General features: G+C 38.9%; 1 protein-coding gene across 1 annotated transcript in view; it reads left to right on the top strand.

Moving 5' to 3' along the window:
- LOC126975984 (uncharacterized) overlaps nt 1-8,455 on the top strand; it is a 101,821-nt gene extending 93,366 nt beyond the window's left edge. The window contains exons 6-7 of the mRNA XM_050824120.1: nt 4,461-4,547; nt 4,832-8,455. Coding sequence (XP_050680077.1) covers nt 4,461-4,528 — 68 coding nt within the window. The 3' untranslated portion in view covers nt 4,529-4,547; nt 4,832-8,455. The remainder of the gene's footprint in view (nt 1-4,460; nt 4,548-4,831) is intronic.
- Nucleotides 8,456-16,081: the final 7,626 nt, after the last annotated feature.

Here is a 16,081-nt window from a genome sequence, read left to right as displayed (position 1 = left end):
GGTACTGATGAACATTTACAATGACGTAATAAAGCAATGTAACTTAAACAAATAGTAATACAACGGTTCAATGTACGCTTTCTTATTATTTAGTTGCTAATAAGGTCTTGGTTTTACATTCCAAAGCTTGTTAAAATCTGGACATACCCTTTTCCGAAACAAACTAAATAATTTAATATAATTTCATTACGCATCCTAGCACTGCTCAGATTACTAGCACGTGTCCGTTGGAAATACTTACAGCATCGCTATGCATCCTCGCGTGGACCAGCTAACGTGCACATCTCTGATGAATACATTGAAATTTCACCACACTGCTACGCAACCTCACACCACCCAGCTAACTCTTATACCTCTGGTGCAAGCACGTAAATTGATTAACAGTGCATCCCTGCACCGCGCAGATTAGTCGCACCTCTCATCGCGTCGCAAATCTAGTGGAAACACTCATAATATCGTTCCACAGCAAGCATTTCAACGCATCCTCGCACCGCTCAGATCAAAATTCACCATTTAGCACGCAAGTTTTTATAAGGGCTAAAGCCCTCATATATTTAAAAATGGCAAGAATTGGCCGAAACCTCATTAGGTATGTCTACTTTAAATCAATGTTTACGTAGCTTCACCATTTATTTTTTTTAAATTAAAACTTCTTTAGCGGCGTTGAGCACTTTTCTTGGTATGGATATAAAATATTAAACTCGCGTCAGGATACGAGGCCTGATCTAAAATTCCTAAGACAGTGGTTGAAATTATGGATGAAAGATTTATACTTCTAAATAATTATAGTTCAGCTATTTCAACTTAATGATCATTCGGTCATTGGACCAGTGGTTGAATCATTGTGATTGCGAAGCCGAAACACCGCGAGGTCGAGGGATCGAATCTCAGCCGTGAAATTATTTTACAGTTAAATTATTTGGTTTTCAAGCTTTCTCATTAGCTAAGACTCTCCTTAAGACGATAGTTATACTTGTATTTCTTTGTTACTTATTATTTTGTTTAAATTTTTATTTTTTTTTCTTACTTCAGCTACCATAAACCAGTATCAGTTTTAGGGATTAGCAGCGATGATGATGCTGATAATGAAGATTGTGAAAGAGTCGATGAAATTATGGATCAAAGTTGATTTTACTAAGAGATAAACTTTTGAATGTTAAATAAATTACCTTTTTTGCGTACGATAGTGCCATAAATGAATATTGTATTTAACCACATATAATAGTATAGTAATATATTTATCCACATAAAATTACTAGCATTTGCTTGTACTTTTAGTCAGATTAAATATAGAAATTCGTGCGAATTTATTCCCTAACCATACCAAAATATTAAAAAATGCACAACGTTAATGTTCAAGTTTTTACTTCTGCCGGCACTCCCGGAGTGCAACCCGTATTTTTTTTATATAATCTTCTTCAGCATTTTATAAGATATGTATACGGTTATAAATAAATACTCAAGCATTTCCTTTTCTTTATGAAGTTTTACGACCGTAAATAGCACATTTTCGGAGGATCGGAGTTGATACTAGAATCACGCTTTTTATAACGAGACGAGCAGGACTTTCACCTCATGGTAATTGATACGCCCTGCCCATTACAATGCAGTGGCAATCAGGATTCCTAAAAAAATCCAAAAATTCTGAGCAGCACTACAATAATTGCGCTCGTCTCCTTGAGACAGTGTTAAATCTCGATTGCCCAGTAATTTCACTAGCCGCTCTTCACACCGAAACACAGTAATGCTCACATTTCTGCTTCAGGGTAGAAATAGGCGCCGTTGTGGTACCCATAATCTAGCCCGCACCTTGTGCAGAGGAGCCTCCCACTGATACCCTAAAATAGCATTGACTAAATTGGTGCCTTAAAATGTATTTTAACGGTATTTTTTCCATTCTAATTTCACAGGGCGCAATATCGCGATATCGTATTTTAAATACGAGTATCATGCCAACAGAAAATCGAAAAATATTCCTTTTGTTCTCCACTCAGTAAGATATTGTAAATACGCAAACGCAATCTGTTCAAATAAACCGGGTGTATACTTGGAACGGCAGCGCATTCAGTTCAATAGTTTATAGTCCAGGGGATTACGGCGAAAGTACGATTTAAATTGAACACCAGCTCTCGGAGCGCTCGATTGTGTTGTCAATTGCCATGAATACATTCAGGATTCTGATTTGTTAGTATAATCCTTTTAAATATTATTGTCAACTGAGACTTTCACGCTTTAAATATGTATTGTAACAACTTTGGTTTTTATCCCCTACATACAATTTAGAGTTTAAATCTAAATAAGTGACTCTCTTCGTTCTTTTAATAGGACAGATGATATAATTATATTCAAATGATAATCAAAGTCGTAAATGTTCTCGTTCAAAATACCTTAGTGTCTGAAGGCGAAGGTTTTTAACCAATGTGTGTTGCCAGTGATGTCATACGAAACGCAGACGTGGTCGTTATATGGGCCTTATGAGGAAGCTCATTGTCGCTCAGAGGGCAATGCTCAGAGTTTCACAGCGAGATCGAATCAGAAATGAGGAAATCCGTAGGAGACTGAAGACACCGACATAGCTAGACAAACTGAAGTGGCAGTGGGCAGGGCACATAGCCTATAGCCGTAGGAGCAGTAAAGTCCTCGAATGGCGATCAGATACCGGAAGACGTAGTGTTGGTAGGCCCCCTAAGATGGACCGACGATCTGGTCAAGATCGCCGGCACACCTTGGATGAGGATAGCGCAGGACTAATTGTCATGGCGATCTTTGGGGGAGGCTTTTGTCGAGCAGTGGACGTGTTCCGGCTGAAATGATGATGAATCAAAGAAATTAGGAACATAAAAACGCTGCCAGCCTTCTGACCCAGTAGATAATAATCCTGACTAAGGCAAGGTCCGAACCCGGGCTTGACTGATATTAGAATCTCTATATAAATGACGGCGCAAAGCCGGTCACCTGGTCAGGATATTCGTGGTTGTCAATTGTTGCAGGCATTTAAAGACAGCAAGTTAAAACATACTCTAACAAACACGTTATTTAATCACACTTCATAAGCACAGCAATTAATAAGAACGTGGTGTTCCCGGCATGCGCGTATGACACAACCGCCTAGCTCGATAGTTCTTCCCTGACTGCCTGCTCGGCGCTCGCACGGCTCCCGCTCTCATCCGCACTCGTACCGCACGTCAATTACACTCGATCTAAGACGAATACCGAACGCATCTTCGTACTCGCTTCTTCTACACAACGTTCTTGACTAGGACATGTATTTTTAACGTTTATCTATTTTGTTAAATTACAAATTTCGTTTTCTGACACTCATGGTAAAGTATCTTCTGTTATATGTCTAGTTTTAGCTAGCTTAATAAAATTGAGCTGTTCATTATAGTGATGACAGAAAAATGGTCGCTAACACTAGCAACAACAAAAAGCAAAGTCGCTGATAGAATAAGCAATTTCTTTGTCTACGAATGAAAACGTAATAACGAAGTGGCGTCCGTTATAACGTTAACACTAAATTATTATGAGAGGATAAATTCTAATAGTAAAGTTATTCAAATTCATTTATTTTGAATAAGATTATTTGAAATGAAAATATAATAATGACTTAAAAATACTTATTGAACGTCAAAAACTACTACTACTACCCATTCGAAAATATATGCCTTACACCTGGAAGAACAGGCCCAAGAAATTCAGCGGGCTTCTACTTTTCTTTAGTAAACTATCGTATAATAGCACTTATTATTACATAGCCTGAGGGCGATCGTTCCATTTCCAAAATGTGGTATCATTAAGAAAGTCATTTATGTCAAGGTCACCTTTACCACACAAACATCTTAACAATTCTTACAATAAGCATACCCATCGCTCTAAAAAGGATTTACTATCTTCAATTAACCGAATACTATTCGTAAGCATAAAAAGTTTCTAGAAAATTCGCTAATGTGCCTATGAACCTACATAGCATTATCAAGAATATATTGAGAGACTACAGTTAAAATGTTTATTTCTTAGAATTAGTAAGCTTCTTTAGAAGCTATGTTATAATAACGCAAATTACCTATTCCTGCAGCAAAATTATAAACCGATTCCAGGAGAAATAGCAAGAATCTCAGTATTAAATCACAAAAAAAAACTACATTTTCATACGTTTTATTTTATTTATTTATTTATGTAGAGGAAATAAACAGTATTACAATAATATAAAGAGAATTTAAAACTAACGATTTCACCACCGAAAAGTTTCCAAAAACTTTAAATATTATAACTACATATCAAAAAAGTTATACAAATTAACATAATTAAATTATTGGCATTCAATTTAATATCTTTGTGTTAAATTCATAAAACGTTATCACTATTTTAAATTTTTAATATCATAATAAATAAAAATAAGAAGTTATTGTACAACGTCAGTTTCAACTTATTGTTATTGTTAAATTTTTCTGTTGTTACAGGTTCCAGTGTGTATACAGCTTTATCCATCGTTATTCTGCCAGCAATAGGGCAGCTTTGTTTGTCATAAAAAAAGAGATGTTGCTGAGGTGAGCTTTTCAATTAAATAGGGAAACTTCTTAGAATTAAGGAAAACTGGAAATCCGAGACGCAATCCAAAATTAATGCCTTTTGATAATAGGACGCTGTAGAAAATGGTATGGAAATATATTGCTCATTCTCAAAAGAATATGTGCAATAGGAACTGGAGAAAACCAAGTTGTAGAACGAAAAAATCAATACGTGAAAAATAACCTTAGCATTATATTATACGATATTTATTTATTCTAATTAGGCAGACAAGACATTATATAATGGATTTATTTTGTTTCAGGTGAACCTATTAGTTTTGCTGAATTATTTTACACCACTAGTCAATACTTCCAAAGTCAACGGCTGTCCTGCATTGTAATTTTTAACCTATTATTTTTAACCCTAATATTTTTTTGTTTATTTCTAGATTAAAGTATTCTTTACCCTAAAATCTTAGCAGTTGTCCAGTAAATATTATAATAAAATTATATGGAGTTAGTTAATACATTAAAATATCTTTGTAAATAATATCATCTAGAGTACACTCTTATGTTAGTTTTTTATTGCAAACAATGTTATTAATATATTATATTGATTTCATAACTTATTGAGCTTTAGCATAAAATGTATGTATTATTGTTAGTTATGAAAATGTACAGCCTTTCTTAATAATTTGATAACGTATGATAAAATTTATCAATTTATACCAATAATTATAACTATAGAATGTAAATATTATAATTCCCATGGTTAAAAACTAGTCTAGAGACATTTTAAAATAAATTCAATGTAATATGATAGATAATGATAACCTGTTTCATTTTGAACGAAAAATAATTATTATTTATTCGTTCTAGAATTATTAATTATGAATATTCTCCCCTAGATAATATGTAATTTGTTGTAATTTCATGAAAACATTCAATTGAAAGGCGATGCTGTTGCCACAATTTATAATTTTCAATTCCAAAAATATATAATTTCAATAAAATTATGTATTTGTATGACAATTAATTACAATAACAAATTTAAAAACATTTTACTTTCTACTACAAATATAGTATAGCTATTCTAAAATGGTAGAGTTCTGTGTTAATATTTTTTCATTCTGTAACTAATTTCTTCAAATATTTTCATATTAAATAGAATATTATAATAAAACAAAGTAAATATACTCAGATAATTTACACATCTAGACAAAGCCTCTTGCTGCTAGACAACCGATGAAAACCGGCCCGGTTTATTACTTTTGTGTACGTGACAAGCTACGTCTTACACTCGCGATTTGTATGTCACTTTGTGTTAATGTGTGTGTATAGCCCAAAATAGAGGTTAACTTAAACACTTTTAAAGGATTAAAACACGTGTAATTGTAACAGTTTTACATTAGATGTTTGCGTAAAAGTTACATTTTTATTTCAGCTTAGAGCCCACCGCCTATGTTATGCTGACCATCTTGTTTTAATCCTTTAAAAGTATTTTATTTAAATGTGTAACACTCGCGTTAATCAAAGAAAATACTAGAGGTTAACAGTCAACCGTAATTTTTTTCGATATTTTCATAGCTGTCACAGTTCATCTAGATGTATAAATGATCTAAGTAAATATTTAAAAGCTTGAGATGAATATGATGTATATACTCGTATATTATATTAATGGGGTCTTAAAAGGCGCAGTGCTTTATAGCTAGGCTGTTCAGTATTGACAGTAAAATTTCCTTTCTACTTTGTATTTTGTTGATGTGTGAAGGAAATGTTATGATATGTCTATACATCTCTATATCTATGTTTATGATAAACTTTAAAACGATATACGTATACTGTACAAATAAAGTACAAGTAAATTTTGATGCTTCGAAATTTCTTGAGCAGGGTATAATATAGTACTACATAATTCATAAAGTTTAACCCCCGTATTCATAATAGTCTGCTAACTTAAAGCATTGCTAATTCTCACTCTGTCTTCTTCTATTGATCTAAGTCAGAATGAGAAATAACACTCTTTAGCAGCTGTTTTAAGTTAGCGGACCATTATGAATAAGGGGGTATATGTTTAACGGTGATAGATCCGGGTTTTAAAATACGTATTCCTTTCAAATTTATTTTAGTTTGAACCTGTAGAAATGCATTTGAATATGTGAAAATAAAAATTGCAAAATTAGAGAATTTAACTTATATTTTTGAATTTGCAAAACAACAGACTTAAGGATAAATAAATAAAATTAAAATAACGCTGTGTCTTAAGTTTAACTACCAGAGATTATAGCTATTAAAAATAATAAGCAGTTAATGATAAAGGATTAAAAATTTTTTTTGCCCTACGCTCTTTAAATGTTGCTGTTAAGGAATACTTATTATATTTGCTCGAGCAATTAAATATTGTTTTATACTATATTAATAAGTCTGCGTAGAAGATATTATATACAAAACTACTTTTTAAGCAGGCTACAAATGTTGGAAGTGGGGCACAAACTGAAGCTCACACGTACATTCCTTTTACATCGGACAGATATTTCTGTAGACGTAAAAGGCGACAAAGTATATCAGTTTCATATTTTGTTTGCCTTTTAATACTAATTGTTTACAATTTCTTATTTTTTTTATAAAACTAATAACTAAAAAGTATTATGTTATAAATAAAACTGAAAACTAAATCTTATGAACGATGCGGGACTCGAACCCGCGACCCCTCGCGTTCCGTGCGAGGGCACTTTCCAACTGAGCCAACCGTTCGAGTGACGTATCGTTCATAAAATCTTGTATGCTTTGTTCAACTCTCACGTTGTCATAAAATGTTGTTTTCAGTTTTATTTGTGTAATTAATCCCAGAAGTGAGGGTTATCACTTTAAAACATAACAAATTGTTTGCAAGAGCGACATCTCAAGTCAATTTCCTAATATGCAAATACTGGGGCTGAGCAGATTTTCAACTGTAAAGTAGATCCTGTAGATGAAGCCACAACTTGAGTGTTAGACAATGCAAATAAGATTTTATGAACGGAGTTGGAAAGAGCGCTCGCACGGAACGCGAGAGGTCGTGGGTTCGAGTCCCGCATCGTTCATAAAATTTTGTTTTCAGTTTTTCAGTGTTTGTGTAACTAAATGTTTATATCAATTAGCTTATTGAATTTTCGATTGTATAGAAATCAAAAGCTTTACTTAAACTCTAATCATCAACGAATTGGTTGCAAATTATTTTTGTATTAGGTTTAGTAAACTGACTTAAATATTGTAAATAAAATGTACAAATATTCAATATGACTTTGAACACAAAATAATTTATTTTACATATTTTTATAATTTACGGGTAGTACCACCACTGTCATTTATATCAAATGGATATTTTGATGGCATCTAAAAACATCAACAATGCTTTAACACGTTCTGAAATTGTTCCAAAGAACTATTATAAATTGTTTTTAGATAATTTCAATTAAACATTTGAGAGATTTGTTAAAGTTAAAATTTTAGATTTAATAAAGTTAAAATTTTTATGTGACTGTGACATATTCTTACACAGTTATTGTATTATGGATATTTTGCCAATACAAGTTCTCATACAGGCTTACCCATGAGAATCTAAGTATAATAATCAAACAATCCCGCATCTTTAGTAAATTTTGTTTTCAAATTAAATTTGTGTAATTAATCCCAGAAGTGAGGGTTATCACTTTAAAAAATAACAAATTGTTTAGATTTGAAACAGCGACATCTCAAGTTAATTTCCTAATAATATGCAAATTATAGCAACTGTGCGATTTAAAATGTCGAGATGGGAGCTTGAGTTAATATGTTCATGTAAATATTTATACGCAATTAAATAGTTAAGTTTGGTTAAGAGTTCGCTGTGCATATGCCATTGTGGATAAGATCCAATCAAGATATAATTGTGAATTTTCTTAAATAAATTGAAAAGTCGGTGTGAACGTGTATTTTTATTTCCTACTGTATTCAAAAACACCATAAGTGAGCTACATAAATCAAATAAAAATCACTATCGGTGTAGGTCAAGGAAATGACACATATGAATGTGAAAAGTTCTCTTTTCTTTACATTTACCACCAATTTGGAGACGAGAAATCAACCAAATAACAAAAAAAATGTTCATCTATATATTATGCAATATTCATCAAATATATCTGCTTACAATTTGAATTAGTGAATAGTGTTCATGAGGTTAATCTTTCCATGTATATAAATCCAGTGTCCTGATGTTTGTTTCCAGTGAACTCCTAAACTAATGAACGGATTTTAATGGAGATTATTTCATGGAGTGATTGAGTTAAGTCCAACTTGAGAGATAGGATTGTTTTTATTTCGATTTGGGACCCATAATTATATTTATGTCCAATATTTGTATTGTATGGAGAAATTTTTATGAGAGAATTTATTGACGCACGGTTTGACAGTTCTGCTGTGAAACAATTTCATTCTACCAACGAGGAGCATATTTTAAGAAATAATTTTCAATGCTGATGATTATATTATTTATGTGCAGCACAACGTTTGTTGGGTCTTTACTTTAAAACTTTAAAAAAAAATTGAAGTAGGTGTTACTTTGTGGAAATCCATAATTATCCAAATGTCTTGAGTATACTTTAGTATTATTCCGCCAATATTATATCTGGCACGATACTCAAAGCGTCTCGTGCCAGGTTTTGGCGAGTCAACATGTCCTGAGGAAGCCTCGTGTAGAGGCGACAATTATTCGCGGAATTAACACTAAAGAAAACTCAAAACATTTGGATATAACTTTAAAAACTATAGGATGGAATAATAGTATTACTGTCTACTTATTGCCTGCATCGAAATGCAGTCTGTCAGTCAGAGAAGCAGTAAGACGAGTAAAATGTTTACCTAATGGCAAGTGAAATGCTCTGTCCATTATAATGTAGCACCGCAGGATTATTGGAAAACCCAGAATTCAGAGCGCGTTTTGCTTTGAGACATAGGGTGATAAGTCTCTCCCAGTAACTAGCTTTACTAGGCTACTTTGCACTGGAAGCCAGCTAGATTATGGGTACTGCTTATGGGTACCACAAAGCGCCTATTTTTGCCGTGAAGCTATAATGTGTAAGCATTACTGTGTTTCGGTCTGAAGAGCATCGCAGCTAGTGAAATGACTGGGCAAATGAGATATGACAACTTATGTCTCAAGGTGACGAACGCAGTTGTAGTGCCGCTTTTTGGGTTTTTTAATAATCTTGAGCGGCACTGCATTGTAGTCAGGGCATATGAATTACCATCAGCTGAACGTCCTGCTCGTCTCGTCCCTTATTTTCATAAAAAAAAACCAAACCGAACCGAAAAGCAAATGCAACGCATACTAGTGCTTGATGGCAGAAAAAGGTGCCGGTCTGGTAGCCATATACTCGGCATCGTATTTTATTAAATAAAATTAAAAGGAAGTCTTATTTTTAGACTCACAAAAAAAGTACAAACTTCAGATTCTTGCATCATCAGAAAAAAAATTTACTTTTTATGTAAAGCACTGTCGTAAGATAACACTGATCTCGTTTTCAAGGGGACTCATCTGGAAAGGTCTTGAAACGTCGGGTTGGCTAAAATAATAATAAAAATGTAACTTTTACACAAAAATCTAATATAAAAACACAGTTACAATTACACGCGTTTTAATCCTTTAAAAGTGTTTATTTAAATACTAGCTGACACAGCAAACGTTGTATTGCCGATATTAGAATCGCGATACAAAAGTAACTGTTGATCGTAGATTGGTCAAAATTTGAAGTTGTATGTATTTTTTAATGCTGACTCATAATCAAACAAATTTAAAAAAAAAATTCCAAAACTCAAAAAAAAAAATTCGTGTCCACCCTTAACATTTAGGGGGATGAAAAATAGAAGTTGTCCGATTCTCAGACCTACCCAATATGCACACAAAATATTATATTAGATATATATTAGATGTAACAGTCGCGTTTATCAGAGAAAATACAATGTTGTTTTAGTTGTTGTAAGCGCCACTGGGTATTTGTAGAATAATTGATGAGAAGAATCAAATCTCCGGTACACTGAATCCGAATGTATTATATGAACTACAATGAAGTTTAAGTCCGGGTAGCTTTATTGGTCTTCCTTGAAGCAGTGCCAAGGAATCTCACCGTCTGTCGAGCATTTCAATTCAAGCACTACTTCGTTGGAGCTAGTCAAATTTATTAAGCTGCTGTTACAGTAGATCGCTAGTTTTGAAAGGAATGGATCATTGTATTTCTCAGAATCTGCTCTATGTATTTATTGTCTTGCTCGACTTATTCACTCTAGAATCCTTCTGAGATATCTTATATATAAAATTCTCGTGTCCCGGTGTTTGTTACCAAAGTTCTCCGAAACGGCTAAACCAATTTGTTTGAAAATGTGTGTGTATTTCGGGTAGGTCTGAGAATCGGCCAATATTTATTTTTCGTACCCCTGAATGATAAGGGTCAGCCACCCGTAAATATTTTTTTTGACAAAGTTTTTATTTTTATTTTATTATGATTCAGCATTTTTCTTACAAAATAGTCCTAAATGACCCAAGCTGTAATAATATTATGCAATGATATCTGACGAGGAAAGAACTTCTGTATTGTTTTTAAAACGTGTGATGTCATTACTGTTGACATCACAATTGCTATCTTGCTGAAGATCACTCATTGGTTCTTCCAAAGAAAACTACACGAGTAAGTATTTTATTACCTTCGTTTATTCAACGGGCAGCGTTAAAAAGTCCCAGAGAGGTCCGTACCGTACGGCAGCCCGAGCACGACTAACTCGAGTGTCTTTTTTTTTTTTTTTTTGCGCCCAAGCAAGGGAATGGGCTACCCTCCGGGATAACGACGGGAGGGAGGTGGTGAATGCTCATGCATACCAACGCAGCCTAAGTCTGCGTTGGTTATGTGGGACTCACGTGAAACCTAGGTGCCTACCCACTAAACACCACCTGCAGTTGGCTTTGGGCAGGTGCCCTCTAAGCCTACATCGAAGGCGACCTTCTCATGGGGAGAGAGAGGCGCAAGCGGCACTCCCTATGGAGTTTCCGCTGGGATATTGCACAGAGGGTGCTATCTAATTGGGACTAGTCACATCAGAAGGATGATCACAAAATAGAGGTGAGTGCGTCTGATTGTCCCCGGATGCCAAGAGGCGTTCCAGGTCAGACGAGAGTTTGTTAGGGGGATCGAAGAGGGCGTGTCTGGGCCTCCTGACTTGATGACGTGAAGGAGGGGAGGCGGTATAATCCGCTGCCTCCTTAATCAGGGGATTTGGGTGATTGTCTGAGGACTTAAAGAAAGTTTCAGACAAGCACTTAAGGTGTTGTTGGATGGTGGGGAGCTCTAAGTCCCGGTGAAGGTCTGCGTTTCTAACACACCAGTGGGCATTGACAGCCTTATGGCAGAAAATGGATTGAACTGTTTGTAATTTGTCTATAATATTGGGTTTCGCATGAGCGAAAACTGGAGCGGCGTAAGTCAAAATTGGTCGAATGCAAACCTTGAAGAGTGTTCGCTTGTTCCTAAAAGACATTTTACTGTGCCTACCTAACATACTGTTTAGGCGGTACAGATAGAAGCGGGCGGTTCCGGTCACCTTCTTGACGTGAGGCCTGAAGGTGAGTTGGGAGTCGAGGGTCACACCCAAGTACTTGGTTGTGGACCTGAAGGGGATAGGGGAGCCTAATAGATGAATGGGTCGATCCCGGCAGAAGCGTCTGCGCTTAAAATCAAAACGGACTGCGGAGCTTTTATCCGGGTTGACCTCAATACGCCATTTCCTAAACCAGTCACCTAGCTCATAAACTGAGCGTTGGAGCCTGGAGAGGACTGAAGAAATCTGTTGGGACTGGACGTAGAGAGCGGTATCGTCAGCGAAAAGAGAGAGTTGGACTCCATTTCTAGGGATGGGAATATCGTTGGTATACGATATGTATAGAAGTGGTGAGAGCACTGAGCCCTGTGGTACCCCAGCCGTGAGCAGGCGAGGGGAGGAGAGAACACCTTCGTGTCTGAAACGAAAGGTACGTTTGTGAAGATAAGAAGCTACTATGCGGACTAATCGGGATGGGAGGCCTAGAGCGTGGAGTTTATATATTAGGCCTTCGTGCCAGACTTTGTCAAAAGCCTTGGCGACGTCGAAGAAGACAGCGATTGTCTTCTTACGTTTGTGATAGAACCCGCTGTAGATGTACTCTACAATGCGGTGCACTTGCTGAGGACAAGAGTGTTTAGCACGAAAGCCGAATTGTTGATTTATTATTAAGGGAGGGCCGTCCGTTAGAAAGAGATGCTTTCTCATACGGAACAGAATAACCCGTTCAAAGACTTTCCCCATAGCCTTGAGGAGGCTGATGGGGCGATGGTTGGAGGGGATATTGAGGGGTTTTCCTGGTTTAGGGATCCCTATAACTATGGCCTCTTTCCAAGCGGTTGGAAAGAAGCAGTGGTCGAGGCAGGCGTTGAAGAGGAGGACAAGAAAGAAGATCACCTGCTCGGGGAAGTGTTTGAGCGCCAGGTTGGAAATACCGTCGGCTCCTGGAGCTTTGCGAGGTTTTAATCCACGGATGATGGATTTAACCTCCTCTACAGAAGTTGGAATGGGATCGTCGGTGAGAGGCATTGAGTTCAGACGGCTGACCTCATTCTCCACCGACGCTACGTGGAGGGGTTCGAAAGAAGAAGTGCTCGGTGAGCATTGTGAAGCAATGCTTTCAGCAAAACACTCCGCTTTATCCCGGAATGTGGAATATTGCGTCAGTACGAAGGGCTTTCGCCACTTTGTAATACGCCTGGTGTGAAGGGGATATGTTCTCCATGAGTGAATCCCAATTGGAATTCCTCAATTCGGAGAGACGTAACCTAACTTGGCTCTGGAGGAAGTTAGCGCGTGACCTATAGTTGGGCGTTGGGTACTTGGCGGCTCTTCTGAGAGCTGCATTCTTGGCTCTAATGAGGTTCATGACATCAAGCGGGAGCTTATGGCTGTTAACGTTAACCACCCGCTCGTTGTCATGGAGAGCGGACTGCACTGTTTGAGTAAGTGCTTTTACCGTGATGTCAATCTTATCCGTACTATCGAAATAGTTGGGCGAGATTGCATACGGTGAATTGTGGGCATCAAAAGTTGATGCAAGAGACTCCCTTTAACCCTCCCAGTTGGTGAGGGTTTTAGGGTGTATGGTGGTAGGAGTGGGGGCATGGGGCCCGAGCTTGAGGGAGACTGGACGATGGTCGGAGCCCAGGTCATCGAGTGGTTCAATCGCCCTTAAATTAAGAGCGACACCCTTGACCAAGGCGATGTCTAAAATATCGGGGGAGTGTGCTACGTTATCCGGGTAGTGCGTTGGAGAGGTGGGACTTAGGACGTCTAAGTCCATAGACCTAACTAGACGGCGGAGCTTGATGCCATTCCCGTTTGTGGATAGGCACTTCCAGTCAGTGTGTTTGGAGTTGAAATCCCCAAACAAGATGACTGAGTCACCTAGAGAGAGGAGAGTCTCAAGGTCGCTCTGGAGAGGGATCTTGAGAGTAGGGAGGTAGATTGAGGCTATGATCAGAGACGGATGACCTGACATGCCCAACTGACAGACGGTTGCTTCCATGTTGGTAAGCACTGGAGTAGCGATTTGCGAGCAATGAAGGGATTTCTTGTAGTAAATGGCTGTGCCTCCGCCACGACGGTCGTCGGCTCTGCCATTGTGTACAAGAGAGTAGGAAGGGATCGATAATCCCTTTGAAGCGTCAGGTTTTAGGAATGTTTCTTGGATAAGCAATAGGTCGATGTCCTTATTGCGAACAAATTCCTTAATCTCTGGGAGGTTGGTGCGCAGGCCGCGCGTATTGAATGAGACAAGTGATAAGCCCTGAGGCTTCACTCGCCCCATGTTCGGTGATGAAGCGTTACGCGATTGGGACATTAGTACAAAGAATTCACCAGGTCTTGGTGCTCTATCATTGCAACCAGGCGCTCAGCAGGAGAACTAGCTGATTTAAATTTGTTGGCGAGAATGTTGAATTCTTTAATATCGAATTCTCCATTCTTCAAGAAACTCAGGGGGTTTTGCACTCCTGAGTCTGGTTGGGTAGGTGTTGCCCATCTGCGGCCACTCGGGGTGACTTGCACAGGGCGGGAATTGACATTGGATGTCTGGGAGATCGTGGCTGCTTGTCTCCAAGAAGTGGAGAGTAAAGGCCCGGTTGTCCTCTTCCTCAGTTGAGGGAAGTTCGTGCCAGTGGCCGGAGGTGGCCCTGGTTTAGAAGACTGCTTCTTAGCAGGCTTCGATGTTGAGGGACGAGGGGCGCGGGGACATCCGCGGTAGTTCGCGGGATGTCCTTCCTGCCCACAAAGGACGCAAGCTGGAGGAGTCTCCGCATCGCGGGTGCGTTTGCACTCCTTGGTTGTGTGTGGCTCTAGGCACTTGACGCACCTAGGCGGGGCTGAGCAGTTTGCAGCTGCGTGGCCATAAAGCTGGCAGCGATGGCACTGCCCTGGGAAGCCCCGTCTGTGTGGAGCTTCAACACGGATGTTTGAGAGCCCACATACGATGAGCTCTCTCTTGAAGATTTCCCTCGACTCGGGGACATTGGTGAGGATGACCAGAGCCAGTGGGTATTTCCTGCCGGATCGGCTGTACATTTTGTGTACAGCCTCGGCCTTGAACCCTTGCTTGGTCAGGTCCTCTAGGATGATCTCACTGGGGAGTTCATATGGGACGCCACGTAGGATGGCTTTCACTTTGCGCTCTTCCGGGAGCGCATAGGTGTGATAAGCAACACTCTTATGAGTGAGGAGGCGAGTGAGGACTCGGAAGTCCTCCGTAGTCGGGACGACTACGCGGATGGCTTCACCCGTGTTTGTGGCTCGGGTGTATTGCACCTTTTTGTCGGCGCAGAGCTGTGCAACATAAGTCCACTTTGCCTTGTCTCGTATGAAGATAGGCGGTGGGGGCTTATTTGCAGGGAGGACAGGCGTTCAGCGCGTGGCTGGCTTCATAGAAGAGGTGACAGAGACCTCGGGCAAGCTAATGTCGAGAGACATTAGAGGGACAGGGGTTACCGCGGAGAGTACGTTGTCCGACGTGGTGGCTGAGCGCTTGGACTGGCGCTTCTTCCTGGATTGAACCAGTTTGAAAGGTTCTCCAGAGGGACAACGGGAGGTGTTGACAACGGAGCCAGTGACGGTTCCGTTGTCAGAGTCCTCAGAGGAGGACTGGACTGGCCGCTTTCGGCCGCAGGAGGCGGAGTCGGAGAACTCCATGTCCTCGGGCGCGGGTTTGTGAGCGGAGGGCTCATCGGGAGACGCGGGAGAGTCAGCAAGGGGCTGACTTGGAGTGTTGAAGACGGAGGTGACGGTATCGACTAGCGACTGGTCGAATTTGGCATTTGCGGCTTTAACCAAAGCCGCAATCTGGACTGCGAGGGCGTTGAGATGGTCCGCTGATGGAGCCATTCTGATGAAGCCTCCCCGCCGGGGGCAGGGAGCAACGGGGGTTGGAAGAGGCGCGGCTATCCCGGAACGAATTCGACGTAACCAGTCGAACTTGGCGTAGCGTATACCTC

This window comes from Leptidea sinapis, chromosome 38 (genome assembly GCF_905404315.1).
Source record: "Leptidea sinapis chromosome 38, ilLepSina1.1, whole genome shotgun sequence".
In the NCBI taxonomy this organism is placed as follows: Eukaryota; Metazoa; Arthropoda; class Insecta; order Lepidoptera; family Pieridae; genus Leptidea; species Leptidea sinapis.
Note: the sequence above shows the minus strand (reverse complement) of the source record. Positions and strands in the feature narration are given on the sequence as shown.